The 16,582-nt window shown below is 37.0% G+C and overlaps 1 protein-coding gene and 1 long non-coding RNA gene across 2 annotated transcripts; both read right to left on the reverse strand.

The window, feature by feature from the left end:
• Window positions 1-301: 301 nt before the first annotated feature.
• LOC110939149 lies at window positions 302-1,655 on the reverse strand. The gene is made up of 3 exons (XR_002592012.2): window positions 1,545-1,655; window positions 1,005-1,058; window positions 302-493 (listed from the first exon to the last, which is right to left on the reverse strand). It is a non-coding gene; the product is annotated as an uncharacterized LOC110939149 (long non-coding RNA).
• An 8,673-nt stretch (window positions 1,656-10,328) lies between these two features.
• LOC110943595 lies at window positions 10,329-10,766 on the reverse strand. Its single transcript, XM_022185333.1, has one exon. The coding sequence runs from the start codon at window positions 10,764-10,766 to the stop codon at window positions 10,329-10,331; it is 438 nt and encodes a 145-aa protein (XP_022041025.1).
• Window positions 10,767-16,582: the final 5,816 nt, after the last annotated feature.

Below are 16,582 nucleotides of genomic sequence, written 5' to 3' on the forward strand. Positions count from 1 at the left end.
AGAGAGAATGTAATTAATTATTTCATTGGAGAGAGAATAAGTTAACAATTTACTTTTATACGTTTTTCATTTATTTTTTACATATAAATAATTACAAAACTACTATTATTGAATTTTTCAAAATCTAAACAATTAATGGCTCAGATTAGTTCACAGAGTTCACCAACCATATTGAAACACCCCTATTTAACCCATTCGACCAAACATATTAAGTAACGAAAATCTTGATAAACTTGACAATTTCTGAACTTCATAGCAATTTCATAACAACCCCTTTTGACAAAAAAGTAGACAAGTCTAAGTTGTTTAGTTACAAGGTTTACTAACAAACTATGTTTTTGCAAAACATAGTAACGACCAAAGTTTACACATGTCGGTGATACATAAGACAAAAGTTAGGACTAATCAAAATAGATAACTTTGAAAGCGCAAGGTGGGCGTGGTTCGTGTGTGTTCATTCCAAGTCGCCAAGCCATTTAAGTTGAGGATTTACCTACATCAAAAACAAGACTTCAAAAATCAATTTCGTTAATTATATCGTTTTCTAATCTAACAAATCAATGCAATCCATTCCATACTTTCATATCATACTTGCATTTACTTACCCGTTGAAACGGGTCAAAACATACTATCTCAAAATTGAGATAAAACATACCCTTCATGAATCCGTTGGTAACGGGTAACTACATTCATATCATAAACTTTCATTCGATCCGTTTACAACGAATCGAATACATTCCTTTCATCATTTTCACCTACATCCACTTCAACCCGTTTATGACGGAATGGTTTTATTCCTTTTCTTTTTACATAACTTTCCATTCTTTCGGTTCGTTCAAGACGAGCCGACTATAATACTTATCCATTCATAAATATTCATTTCATATGACCCATTCGTAACGGGTTAGGCTTTCTATTTCATATCTACATAAACTACCATAACTAAGGTTTTTGTACAAGGACGTTAAATAGCAAAATAAAATTTTATGCGTAAGACAACATACCTCGATCTTGTGAGTCTTCCGTTTTCCTAGTACTTGAACCTTCCTCTTTCACGCCTACATCAACATATTCATTCACGCATTTAGTCCAACCGAATTCATTTCATCATTTTCCAATTTACACATATTTATTCTCTAAAGCATTTCATCGAACACTTGGTGGGCATCGCATTAATAAGGCGCATAGTACAAGTATTCAAAACATGGTTCTACTAGTTTATCTAGTAATTCATCAATAATCAAACAAGTTCATATGATTCTTTTATTCTACATCAATTCATCTAGTATCCATGTATTACAAACAAGATCAACCATCAAGATTTCAAAGTTATACATGATTACTTCTATTTTTTGATCATCCTACAATTATGAAAATTTCATATAAAATGGGTTTTTGCATCAAGTCTTTTAAATGATCAAAATCAAACATAAACCTCATTCTATAGTGCAATCCTACTTCTAATTACACATATCATAACATGAACTCATGATTGGGTTGAAACCCATTTCCTAAAATTAACCAAATCAAGAAATTCGACTTACTAATTCAATATGTGAGCTTAGATGATCGAAACTTGAATTCATGCAATCTATTATCTTTGAAATTTCTTCTAATTTGGCTGAATTTAGCAACTAGGGTTGAACCCTTGTTCTCCCCTGTCTTGTTCGATCCCCAGACACACACCTAGTGTGTGTTTTTATTTTCATTCTTTTAATATTTTGATTTTTATTATTCTACACATTTAGCCCTTCAAGTTTGTACACTTGCTTAACTTTAGACATCTTCCATCTCTTAACTAGCATTTTAATTCATTTTTACCAAATAAGTTAAGTCTTGTAATTATTTTAACTTATTTTCATATTAACCCTTTTTGGGTGTTACAAGTCTACCCCCATTAAAAGAGGTTTCGTCCCCGAAGCCTGAGCACAATACAAATTTTAACATTTACATACTGAAAAGAAAAGGGTAGTGTTCCTGCATGGCATCTTCAGTTTCCCATGTAATTTCCAATCCCTTCCGGTGATGCCATTGAACCAAAACTTGTCTAATGGCTTTATTGCGGAGGTTCTTTACTTTGACTCTTTAATGGCTATCGGTCTTTCGACATAGTTTAATCCCTCATCTAATTCAATGTCATCAAGAGGCAAAAACGCTGATTCATCCGCAAGGCACTTTCGCAATTGTGATACATGCAAGGTGTTATGAATCTCGTCTAATGCTGACGACAATTCTAAACGGTATGCAACCTTTCCGACTCGAGCCAAAATCTTAAATGGCCCAACATAACATAACGAGGACCCAATTTACCCCGTTCACGTAAATGGATTATACCCTTCCATGGGGATACTCATAGTAAAACATGATCTCCAACTTGAAACGCAATAGGACATCTTCTCTAATCCGCATATGCCTTTTGCTGGTCTTGAGCCGCTTTCAATCGAGCTCTGATTAAATCGATCTTTTCGTTGGTCATTGTTATCAAATCATTAGGCGCAAGCTCCCTTTGCCCTACTTCGCCCCAACATACGGGAGTCCTACATTTCCTCACGTATAGTAATTCATAAGGAGCCATTTGGATACCACTATGGTAACTGTTATTATAAGAAAATTCCACTAGTGGTAAATGGTCATCCCAATTTCCCCCAAAGTCTAAGGCGCATGCTCTCAACATATCAACAAGTGTTTGGATGGTTCTTTCTGATTGACCGTCAGTCTAAGGGTGATAGGCGGTGCTTATGTGTGTTGGTGCATGTTTTGTGACAACAGCTTAATAGTTTGTTTACTTAGTCTTTGGATATTTTGTATTGGGATTAGCAGTATTGGTTAGGGAGTTATTTAGTGTTATGGGCTTGGAAAATGGCCTGGCCCAGACCAAAGCCCATGTGCAAACCTTGTCCTACATAAACAAGGCTTGGCATTAGGGTTTAAGTTAGACATTTGGAACATTTGTGAGAAATCTACAGAGAGTGGCTAAGAGATTTCTTATGGGTCTTGAATTGATTGTAAACTTCGTGTTGCATAATCAATAGAAGACCGGATTGAAACTGTATCGTGTTCTTGATTCTGTTTCTACTCGTGTTCTGTGAAATCTGATCTAGGGGATTCCGCACTCTAGGTTAGATCGACGATTCTGTTACGATCCGCACGGTTAGGGGACCTACAATTGGTATCAGAGTGTTAGGCTCTTGTTTGGCTTGGTTTAGAATCGTTTTCTGCAGAAAAATCGAAGATTTGGACGTTTTTTACGGCTGTTATAGGGTTCTGCTGGTGATTTCGGACAAACTGCTTGGATTTCGGACAAAACAGCATCATTTCGGACCAGAATACTTGCATTTCGGACCAGAACAAGCAATTTCGGATAGAAATCAAGCAATTTCAGACCATTTCGGATCTTCTGACAGCATTTCGGATCTCCAGACTTGGATTTCGGATATTCAGGCTTGCATTTCGGATTAGAGTGATTCATTTCGGATCAGAAGAACACATTTCGGACCAGTTTAAGTTGCATTACGGATCAGTCAAAAGGATTACGGATCATTTCGGGTTAAGGGGTGCTCATTTCGGATAAAGGACCATTTCGGATAAGACCATCTCGGACTGTTAAACTCGTTTGATTAAAAAAAAACAAGGCATTTTTTTGTTCGCAGTAACGAGACGAGTTTGCCCGTAAAATTTGGTGATTACATTTTTCGGACATTTTTGATCGTTTTAGCAAACTGGATTTTGAGATAAATCTCCAAAAGGGCCAGTAGAGAAGTTAGATTTGGATTTTGACACAGGTTACCAGAATCCATTTAAACTTTTGTGCTGCGTGATGGCTAAGATGCATAATGAGGTTGTTAAAAACTGGCCAAAGCTTGTAAATGTCAATGAATATGTTGAATGGAAAAAGAAGGTTGAGGCATATGTTCAAAGTAAGGATGCAAGAATGTGGAGTTGTATGATTGATGGATACGTTGCTCCCACACGTCGTGTTGAAGGAAGAGTTAAGGTGATTTCTTATGAGAAGATGGATGAATCTGAGAGACAGGTGGTTGATGCTGAGAAGAGAGCTTTAGCAGTGATCAAGAAATCCTTACCTGAGGGCATTAAGCATACCTTCAAGAACTATGGGAATTCTAGAGATCTGTGGGAAGCGTTGGAAAAACGTTATCAGATCTCTTCAAAAGTAACAACTTGTGATCAAGCATTGGTAGCTGAGCTTGCAGCTGTGAACATTGGAGAAGTAGCTGCTGAGATAGAAGAGAAGAAGAAAGATGATGAAGAGAACGCTGAGAAAAAGGAAGCTGATAAGGAAGCAGCTGAGAAGAAGGATGCAGAGGTATCAAAGAGCTTGAAGGATGTGAACGGACTTACATCAGAGGTGAAGGTATCATCAGAATCTGTAAGTCATTCACGTCTTAATTGCACTGAACTATAGGGTAAAGTTAACAAACTATCGGAGCAAAACAAAATTCTGTTAGCTGATTTGGAAAACCAAAAAGAGTTAAATGTTCTTTTGATTAAAAGAGAGACAAATTGTTTAGATAAACTCAAATCAAATGAACGGGAAATTAGCAGTCTAACAAGCAAAGTCAATGAACTGTTACAGGTCATTGATTTGGCTCGTGAAACTGTGAAAGAAAAGACTAACGAGCTTTCAGAAAAGTCCACAGAATTGGCTGATGCACAAGCCAAAATTGTAGAACTTCAGGGGAAGTTACACAATTTTGGGAATTCTTCGCTAGTCAGGACTCATATTCAAAAAGGTTTAAAAAGGAGTAATGACAAAGCAGGGGTGGGGTATACTAAAGCTTCATCTTCTGGAAATCAAGATTACTCATTTTTACCAACTGAAGATGAGCTAGCTGATTTTGTAACCACTGCACAAGTAGTAGTGGATCCGATAGCTGTGGACTTGCCTAATAGTCCAGTTTCTTTGAAAGAATCTGTTGGGTCTAACAGTACACCTCATAAAGTGGATGAGGATACTGAAGACAAAAAGACCAACACATTTAAAAAGAGATCAAATAAAAAGAAAACTTTTAAGAAAAGATCTTGTTTTAAATGTCGCAACAAAGGACATGTGGCGAGTTGTTGTCCTTTGAAGAAAGGCAAATAAAAGGTTGATGAGGTTAAGGATGGGAATCAGGTTGGGTCAAACAATAATGTAAAATCAAGTTGTCAGACAAAGAAACCTAAATTTCAATCTAAACCCTCAACTTTGAAAAGATTTGATAGACCAAGAAATAATTCTCCACAATTTAGTCATTATAATGGTAAATCAAATCGGTTTCAAAGTCAAAATAGAAATTTTGGATATCAAAATCGATACCAAACCGCTGGTAATCGAAGTTTTCAACAAAGAAATGGACACAGGGGTTTTAGTAACTCGAATGTTCAACAACATCCAAAATTCTTTCAAAATTCATGGTATAATAATGGGAGAAGAAGGTATCAAGATAATAATTTCCAACGGTCAGAAAATCCGAGAGCTTATTGGAACTCTTGCAATCAAAGACCTACTGGAAATTATCAGTCTTGTTCAACAACGGGATCCAAGACACCAGTAAGGTGTAATGGATATTGGATAGAAGCTTCGTATGTGGATTTACATGGTCAACCCAAAACCGGTCAGGTTTGGGTTGTTAAGTCTAACTAAGTTGTTGAGTGAATGCAGGATGACCAAGAAGGACTGTTGATGTGTTCGATAGTGGTTATTCCTGTAAAGCATCTGAGGTGAATAGTCGGTTAACATGGGTAACGAACTATTTACTTTTGTGATTCTTTTGATGTGTTAAGCGTGGAAAAACTTTAGTCAGATTTAAAGTGGGGAGTCTGTTTGTGTTTAAATTTGTGTTTTTAAAACTTACTCCATAAAAACAAAAATTTAGGGGGAGAAATTCCTCTAAGACAAAAAGAGTTTAGATACTGCGTGTGTTTAGGGGGAGTAAGTTGTAAAATTTTAAAAATGAAAAACATAAAAAAATAGAAAATCAAAAATGAGTTCATGGTGTGAAAAAGAGGAAGTGATAATACATCAACAAGTTAGACTGTCACACTCAAACTGAATTAAATTGCTTAAGTGTGATAGCAGCTTCATCATATGGTGTATGGTGTACCAGTAGGCAAAAGCATGAAATAATCAACTTACCAAAGTGATATAAACGTAAATGCACTGAGTATGAGTGGGGAACACATCAGTGGTGTATCGTTTAATGACCTTAAATCTTGCATTGATAGATTGCCAAAATCTGAAGTTTTGGGTCTTTATACTGTTATTTCATCCGGGGATATCAGGGGTGTCCTTCTGCTGCATCCAGATACATGCTGACCTAGACACACCCAGGATATCTTAAAAGAGCTAAAATTGCCAAAACCCTGAAAATGAAGAAGCTCTCATAGAGAGTCATTCAATAAGTGCAAAATGCATAATTCGTACCAAAAATGATATTTGTCTTAGCCCTCGATAAGATATTTTGGTTTCTCTGCTGTACGGAAGTACTGACCTGTTCACCAATTATCTATCGTTGAAAAACATAACGGATGAATTCAGTATACTCACCTACTACGATGAATCTTTGTGCATACCTTGATCGCGGGGGTACATCCTGAAGTGGGACACACTAGTATATCAGAATAATATTACCTTAACGTATCATACAGTAATGGTACTTGAAATGTTCATGCATTTTGTTTAAGTGGACAAACATACTGGTAATCATCTTGAACTGCTTTTCACGAAAAATTACATAAAGAATTATCTAAATGTGTGAAACAGTTTGATTTTGCTGATATGATCTTCTTGCACATGATACTCACAAAAAGAAGTAATTGTAAATATTTTTTGAGTTTAGGTTAGTTAGTTTAGTGTGTGTTGAAAAATATCAAAAATACCAAAAAGATTTTCCTTTTAAAAGATCTCCCATTTTGAACTGACAGGTAGTTGTTTTTGCAATCTAAGATAAAATATTGGTTTATCTTTAAATGTGAAAAAGGCTAATGGTTTTTTGAGATACTTGCTTGTGTTTCTAAACAGATTGATCCAGTTATCAAAATGAAGTGCAAAATACAAGTAAAGTGCAGATTGAGAGTGAAGTGAAGAATGTGTGAAGATGCATGGTAGGATCCTTCTACTACATTGCAGAAAGAGAAAGAGATATGGAAGATTTGAAGATACTTGCTTAACCAAAGATTGCTAGTTCGCTGATCAACAATGAATGAAAGTTTTGGAGATTGGAAGCATCAGCTAAGGGGGAGTTTGTTGATGTCAGAAACTGTGTGTAGCTGACGCAATCCAAAGACCAAAAGACTGCAAGATGTTTGAAGACAAAGTTACACTATGAAGCTATTGTCAAGGGGGAGTTTGTTGGTGCATGTTTTGTGACAACAGCTTAATAGTTTGTTTATTTAGTCTTTGGATATTTTGTATTGGGATTAGCAGTATAGGTTAGGGAGTTATTTAGTGTTATGGGCTTGGAAAATGGCCTGGCCCAGACCAAAGCCCATGTGCAAACCTTGTCCTATATAAACAAGGCTTGGCATTAGGGTTTAGGTTAGACATTTGGAACATTTGTGAGAAATCAACAGAGAGTGGCTAAGAGATTTCTTATGGGTCTTGAATTGATTGTAAACTTCGTGTTGCATAATCAATAGAAGACCGGATTGAAAGTGTATCGTGTTCTTGATTCTGTTTCTACTCGTGTTCTGTGAAATCTGATCTAGGGGATTCCGCACTCTAGGTTAGATCGACGATTCTGTTACGATCCACACGGTTAGGGGACCTACAATGTGTAGCTTCGTGCCCATATTTTCATGAAACTTCTGCCAGTAACGAGAGGTGAATCTCGTATCCCAATCTGAGATGATTGACACGGGCACCCCGTGTCGAGATATTATCTCGTTCATATAAACTTCTGTCATTCTTTCCGAAGAGTAGGCCTCTCGAATAGGTAAAAAGTGGGCACTTTTTGTGAGTCAGTCTACGATTACCCATATTGTATCGTGCCCTTTTTTCATTCTAGGAAGCTTGGTTACCAAATCCATTGTTATTTCCTCCCATTTCCATACCGGAATTTCCAAAGGTTGTAATTCTCCATATTGTTTTTGATGTTTTGCCTTCACTTGGGAGCATGTCAAAGATTTCGCGACATACTTAACAATATCGCGTTTCATACCCGGCCACCAGTAGTCTGCCTTCAAGTCCTGGTACATTTTTGTTGCCCCGGGATGAATTGAATACCGTGACTTATGAGCTTCTTCGAGTAGTGCAGTTTTGACTTCACAAAACCATGGTATCCAGATTCAAACGAATCTGGTTTTGAGCCCGATCGAGTTTTCCTCCAACTTTTCAGCTACTCCTTTCGTTCTTTCTTTCTTTCGATCTCCTGCCTCTAGTGATTTTGTTGAGCATCTCGTATCATTTCAAGGAGGCAAGGTGTAACTATCATCTTCATAGATTTTACTTGAATCGGAGGTGGATACTCCTTTCGGCTCAAGACATCCACTACGACATTTGCTTTTCCCGGGTGATAAAGGATATCGCAGTCGTAGTCTTTAATAAGTTCCAGCCATCTCCGTTGCCTCATATTCAAGTCTTTCTATTCAAATAAATATTTGAGGCTTTTGTGATCCGAGTAAATCGTACGTTTTGACCCGTATAGATAATGCCTCCAGATTTTAAGGCAAAAACTACTGCTGCCAATTCTAAGTCATGGTTTGGGTAGTTTCCTTCATGCGGTTTAAGTTGTCTTGAAGCATACGCGATAACCTTCCCTCTCTTCATTAAAACACACCCTAAACCTTGATATGAGGCATCTGAATAGACAACCAAATCTTTCGTTCCATCTGGCAGTGTTAACACCGGGGAACTCGACAATTTTTCTTTTAATACTTGAAAGGCTTCTTCTTGTTCTTTACCCCACACACACTTTTCTTTCTTTCTTGTTAACTTCGTCATGGGTAATGTTATCTTTGAAAAATCTTAGATAAACCTTCTATAATAGCCGGCAAGGCCTAAAAAACTCTTTACTTCGGTTGGGTCTTTCGGGGAAACCCATTTTATTACGGCCTCAATCTTTGATGGATCCACCAAAACACCTTCCGAGTTTATTATGTGGCCGAGGAACAGCACCTCCCTCAGCCAAAAGGCACACTTTGAGAATTTTACGTAGAGTTTCTCCTTACGAAGTGTTTCAAGTACCTCCCGTAGGTATCTCGCATGTTCGGCCTCATTACGGGATAGACCAAAATTTCATCTATGAACACGATCACAGATTTATCCAACATGGGTCGGCATACTCGGTTCATAAGATCCATAAACGCGGCTGGCGCGATCGTCATTCTAAAGGATATAACTAAAAATTCATAATGTCCATATCGTGTTCTAAATGCGGTCTTTGAAATGTCTTCCTCTCGCACCCTGATTTGATGATAACCCGAACGTAAGTCTATCTTAGAGAACCAACTCACCCCTTGTAACTGATCAAAAAGATCGTCAATTCTGGGTATTGGGTAGCGGTTCCTCACTGTTAGTTTATTCAGCTCTCTTAGTCGATGCACATACGCATCGACCCATCCTTATTCTTTACAAATAGGACGGGTGCTCCCCAAGGTGACACTCTCGGACGTATGAAGCCCTTGTCAAGTAGATCTTGTAATTGTGTCATCAACCCTCGCATCTCGGTGGGGGCCAACCTATACGGAGCTTTAGCTATCGGTTTTGCACCTGGATTCAGCTCGATACGAAACTCTATTTCACGTTCAGGTGGAAGCCCCGGTAATTCCTCCAGAAATACGTCCGGAAATTCGTTCACAACTGCGACATCTTCAAACTTTGGGGGACTTTGTTGAGCATCTACTACATAGGCTAAGTATGCTTTACTCCCATTATGTACATACTTAATGGCTTGAACAATAGTACAAAGTTTTGCTTTGATATTTCTCTCCACTTGAATTCTTAGTTGCTTTCCATTCGGAGATTGGACAAATATGGTCTTACTTTCACAATTAATCTCCGCATGGTGTTGGGCCATCCAATCCATACCCACTATCACCTTAAATTCCCCCAAGACCATCAGTACGAGGTCGATATCAAATTCTTCATCTTCTATAGTAAGCTTACAATTTCTACATACTTCGTGCAATAAGTAGTTCTTACTATCGACTATTTCTACCTCTAAGGGTATTGGCATTCTTTCAATCTTAAACGAGGGGTGATGTACTACTTCACTTGAAATGAATGATATAGTAGCTTCGGTATCAAACAAAACGTACATAGGCAAGAAGATACCTGAAACAACATTCAGATGAGCCTTGGCTTCCTCGGATGTAATTTGGAACATCCTTCATCGAGCCTTAGGGCTCTCTTCCTTCTTACTTTCCTTCTTTGCTCCCTGTTGAAGTTTAGGACACTCCGCCTTAACATGCCCCGTTTGAAAGCAATTGTAACAAGTCTTCGGGTTATTAGGGCACTTGTAGTATGGATGTCCTTCTTTGCCACAGTTATAACACCAATTCTTGCCTAGGAGACATTCACCGGTATGAAGTTTCCCACATGTCTTGCAAGGGGTAATTGCCCCTTTTGATTTTTCCTTCCTACCATGATCTTGAAATTTTGTCTTCTTAGAAGGGCTTGGGTTGGACCCTTTTTCCGATGACCTCTTCTCCCCACGTTCTTCCTGTCTTTTAAGCTCAATTGCTCTATCTCGAGCCCAGTTAATCAGCTCATCAAGAGTTTCACATTTTTGGGGAGTGATAAACTCCCTAAATTCAGCCTTTAACATGTCGTGATAGCGATTGATTTTTATCCTTTTCGTCTTCACAAAACCTGACAGAACTTCATCTTATCCAAGAAGGTATTTGTTATTTCATTGATCGTTTCATTTTTCTGCCGGAGGCGTAAGAAATCCTCCTAAATCCTATCAACGGCTGATTGAGGACAATGATATTTCAGAAAGGGTTCCTTGAACTCCTGCCAAGTCATTGTCTAAAGCTTGCCTTCACCTATCTCCTTACAATAAGCGTCCTACCAATCTTCCGCTTGTCAAAGAAGTTGACTCGTAGCGAACATCACTTGATCCTTTTTATCGCACCGACTTCGTATAAACACTGCTTCTATAGTTGAAATCCATCTTTGGCATGCTATGGGATCAATCTTGCCATCATAAGTTGTAGGGTTGCACGCCATGAAATCCATGTACGTACACCTACGTGCCTTGTTTTTACTCTTAGATCCTTCAATCATTTCCTTCAACTCTTTGATTTTACTCGTCATCATAGCATCAACCACTCCCAATACACGAATTTCGACTTCTTGAGCTATTTGAGGAAGGTTGGCTTGTATAACCCTTTCTGCCACTTCCGTAACCTTATTATTTAATGCTTCTTGACGGGCCACTTCATCATCATTCTCATCCCTTGCGTCCGTCATCTACACAATTTCATTTTCATTTATTAACAAATCATGTTCTTTCACATATCCAAGTACTTTAATCTACATTTACTTCTTTCATTATTCATAATCATACATTTCAATTTCAATCCTTTAAGTTCGTCATTCATTTTGTGCCATTCCATATATTCCATTCAACTTTTACGAATTTCATCTCATTATTACCACACTATTATGACCATGTGTAGCTTAATATACCTACTAAGGACCTTACGGGACCATAAAATAGGCTTTCGGGTAGCACGGGGGTCCAAAATACAAAAAAACTAGACAAATCAGCGAAGTGGAGCAGACCACGGCGTCGGTTACGCCTGGTCACCCCGTCGGCGATGGCATCTGTAAAAGGGTGTCGGCTGACAAACCCCGTAGACAGGAGAAAAGGGCGTCGGCTGACAAACCCTGTAGACAGGAGAAAAGGGCGCCAGCCCAATTGGTTGTGTTGGCGACGCACCAGACTAGCGTCGGTGATGACTAGTCTGGTGTGGCTTTGCTGCAGATTGAGTTTTGGCTGTTCTGATCATTTTCCGGGCCTGTTTCCAACCATACGGGTCCTGGAACTCCCTGTATCACCCCCATTATTACTCCCCCGCACATCTAACTTAAAAAATTATATCGTAAACACATCATACGTACTTACATCTACCGAAAACTGAAACTTTTACCTCATGTGCGGTCTTGGAGCGAACACACCCATCGCGCGAGCTGCCCGTTTGAGTTCAAGAACTCAAGCTCGTGCTTGAATCCCTAAAAGTGTAGCTCTGATACCAACTTAAAGCGCCCCTACTTAACCCATTCGACCAAACATAATGAGTAACGAAAAATCTTGATAAACTTGACAATTTTTTAACTTCATAACAATTTCATAACAACCCCTTTTGCCCAAAAAGTAGACAAGTCTAAGTTGTTTAGTTACAAGGTTTACTAACAAACTATGTTTTTGCAAAACATAGTAACGACCAAAGTTTACACATGTCGGTGATACATAAGACAAAAGCTAGGACTAATCAAAGTAGATAACTTCGAAAGCGCGAGGTGAGCGTGGTTCGTGTGTGTTCGTTCCAAGTTGCCAAGCCATTTAAGTTGAGGATTTACCTACATCAAAAACTGGACTTCAAGAATCAATTTCATTAATTATATCGCTTTCTAATCTAACAAATCATTGCAATCCATTCCATACTTTCATATCATACTTGCATTTACTTACCCATTGAAACGGGTCAAAACATACTATCTCAAAATTGAGATAAAACATACCCTTCATGAATTCGTTAGTAATGGGTAATTACATTCGTATCATAAACTTTTATTCGATCCGTTTACAACGAATCGAATACATTCCTTTAATCATTTTTACCTACATCCACTTCAACCCGTTTATGACGGATTGGTTTTATTCCTTTTCTTTTTACATAACTTTCCATTCTTTCGGTTCGTTCAAGACGAGCCGACTATAATACTTATCCATTCATAAACATTCATTTCATATGACCCGTTCATAACGGGTTAGGCTTTCTACTTCATATCTACATAAACTATCATAACTAAGGTTTTTGTACAACTACGTTAAATAGCAAAATAAAATTTTATGCGTAAGACAACATATCTCGATCTTGTGAGTCTTCCATTTTCCTAGTATTTGAACCTTCCTCTTTCATGCCTATATCAACATATTCGTTCACGCATTTAGTCCAACCGAATTCATTCCATCATTTCCCAATTTACACATATTTATTCTCTAAAGCATTTCATTGAACACTTGGTGGGCATCGTATTAATAAGGCGCATAGTACAAGTATTCAAAACATGGTTCTACTAGTTTATCTAGTAATTCATCAATAATCAAACAAGTTCATATGATTCTTTTATTCTACCTCAATTCATCTAGTGTCCATGTATTACAAACAAGATCAACCATCAAGATTTCAAAGTTATACATGATTACTTCTATTTTTTGATCATCCTACAATTATGAAAATTTCATATAAAATGGGTTTTTACATCAAGTCTTTTAAATGATCAAAATCAAACATAAACAGTGCAATCCTACTTCTAATTACACATATCATCACATGAACTCATGATTGGGTTGAAACCCATTTCCTAAAATTAACCAAATCAAGAAATTTGACTTACCACTTCAATATGTGAGCTTAGATGATCGAAACTTGAGTTCATGCAATCTATTATCTTTGAAATTTCTTCTAGTTTGGCTGAATTTAGCAACTAGGGTTGAACCCATGTTCTCTTCTGTCTTGTTCGATCCCCAGACACACACCTAGTGTGTGTTTTTATTTTCATTCTTTTAATATTTTGATTTTTAGTATTCTACACTTTTAGCCCTTCAAGTTTGTACACTTGTTTAATTTTAGACATCTTCCATCTCTTAACTAGCATTTTAATTCATTTTTACCAAATAAGTTAAGTCTTGTAATTATTTTAACTTATTTTCATATTAACCCTTTTTGGGGTGTAACAATACACACACACACACACACACACACATATATATATATATATATAGTAAGGTTCCTGCGCAAAGTGTCTTTTTCCTACAAAGTATAGGAAACGATCTGGGCCATCCGATAAGTATGTTTAATGGTTGAAATCAAGTTAGTGGCATTTTTGTAAAATTGGTGTGTCATTAATTAATTGTCACAATAGGTTAGGGGTAGTCTTGTCATTTTACGTGTTTTAAATCAACCAAATAACTTTCATAAATAACACACCCCCTACAAACTCGCGATACCCCCTCTCTCTAAACAGGGGCGAAGGATTTAAGGGGCGGGGAGGGGCGCCCGTGCTCCCGAACTTTTCGGTCAGTAGTTTTATATATGTACGTTTCGTATAGGATTTTGTTGGTATATACGTTTTTGACCCCCCCAGTTTTTTAAAAAAAAATAGGTATATACGTTTTCGACCCCCGGTTTTACTTTTTTTTATATAGCCCAAATAAAATATTTAATTAGTCAAAATATTATAGCCCAAATCATTATATTTGGTAGAATACTAGAATGTATATTATACAACCCAAATCAAATTATTATATAGCTCAATTAAAAGCCCACCCTATAAAAAAAAAACCCAAATTCATTTACTTTGGGGCATCGACCAGAAGAACAGAAGCCACAAGCCAGAACTTATTGTGATTTGATTTAGATAGAAATTAGAGTTTAAAATTTAGGGTGATTTGTTAACTTGTTTTGTTATTAGATTATGCTATGTGGAAGAATAAAATGATAACTTTTTTTAATGTTTGAGAACGTTTTTTATTTAATATTAATGTTTGACCCGACCCGACCCGAATCGAATCGCCGACGTCCGACCCGAACATACACCTCGAAACTACGCGATAGAAAAATTTTTTTAGGTCCGTTACTTTCCGACCCCCGAACTTTTTTTTAAGCTTCGCCACTATCTCTAAAACCAATTATAGAAAACCCTCTTTTATACCAAAAATAGCTAGAATCATGGATCAAGGTAAACCATTTGGATTGAAATATAATCATGATTGATAATATGTTTATCATTCCATTCGCAATTCATCATCTTCTTCTAAAGTACATTCAATTCATATTTCATCTGGTTCGTCACAATGTGTTTTATCACTAAAACACACTACTATGAAACACATCCAGTATCCAACTTCAAATGTAGTAAAACACAACACTATGATAAACACAATGTGAAGAAACTAGAAACTGATAAAACACAGTGTCAAGACAGTGTACTTCATCTGGTTCGTCACATTGTGTTTTATCTGGTAAAACACATCAATATCTCTTAGTAAACCACGTTTATTAACTGTTAACTGCTAAAACACAATACCAATATCTCTTTGTGAATTCCGTTTCATTAACTAAAACAACATTTAATACCAAGGGAATTATAACAAATTAATATTAACCTTTTAACTGTTAAAACACATCGTCAAGAACTTGTTGAAGAAGCCATTATTTTTTACCAGGCAATTGATTTACGAAGAAGATATGAAAATCGCATGAAATGATAACCTCGAGTAATTTTGATAACCTCCAATCCAAAATCAAGGAGATATTAAGTTTCCTTAAAATTCTCGTGAGTTAGTTAATAATAAAATAAATTCCATAAATAAAATAATTATCAAATTACCTTAATGCCCTTTTTATTAAAAAAACCTAATTGAAACATGTCACTCTTCTATGACTTCATACACTTTGTTGGAAATATTGGGTTTGTAGCAAACTCCTACTATATATATACATACATACATACATACATATATATATGTCACACCCCAACCGATGGCGGAATCATCGGGGCATGGCACTGAGCGAAATAGATTGTCTAGAAGTTTCCATAACAATTATTATTACTATTCAATTTATATAATACGTCCATACCGTACCTTAAATAGCAAACAAATTATTACAGATAACATCAAGTCAAATATTCTGTTCCGACAACTCAGATTTTAAATATAAAAATTGTTCAAATGCTTCTAGAGACTCGATCTGCAAGATCTACAGACAACTATGCTCTAGACGCTTATTCTAAGCTTGCCTTCCTAGCAGATAAGCATCCTAATTGCCTGTCACATACGCTAAAATAAAGTCAATACATAAAATGTAAAGGTGAGCATACAAGTTTGATAATAGCATATAGAGCTCGAAATAGTTTACGCATAACCAGCACGCACACAGAGGAAAACGAAGCATGTTAATTATCGACATGGATCTATCGATACCAATGACTGCGGGTTGACTGCCCGAGGCAGTTCGCAATACATGATTACCACCGTAATCCATGCAAGTAATTGTCCTTAACAACTCCCGTGTGAACGGGTGCTGAGTCCAAACTATAGTACTATCGTCGTTAAGGCAGGTAGACAACATTCCACGTGTAAACATAACAACAAGCATTCATTTAGTCACGTAATACATGCGGTAACGGTTAGCATTAAAGTGATTGAGTAGTGTGTTCGATTGTGATTTAGAATAAGTAACGTATGTAACACCCAAAAGTGTTGAAAGCAAAAAGGGATCGAGTATACTCACAGTGATTGATGGATTGAAGGGAGCACTTGAGAGTTTTGATATTTCGATTGCGATTGATGAGAATACGATGGAGTTTCCTATTCAAATTACTTTTAATCCCAACCACTATATCTAA

Source organism: Helianthus annuus, chromosome 5 (genome assembly GCF_002127325.2).
Source record: "Helianthus annuus cultivar XRQ/B chromosome 5, HanXRQr2.0-SUNRISE, whole genome shotgun sequence".
Taxonomy (NCBI): domain Eukaryota; kingdom Viridiplantae; phylum Streptophyta; class Magnoliopsida; order Asterales; family Asteraceae; genus Helianthus; species Helianthus annuus.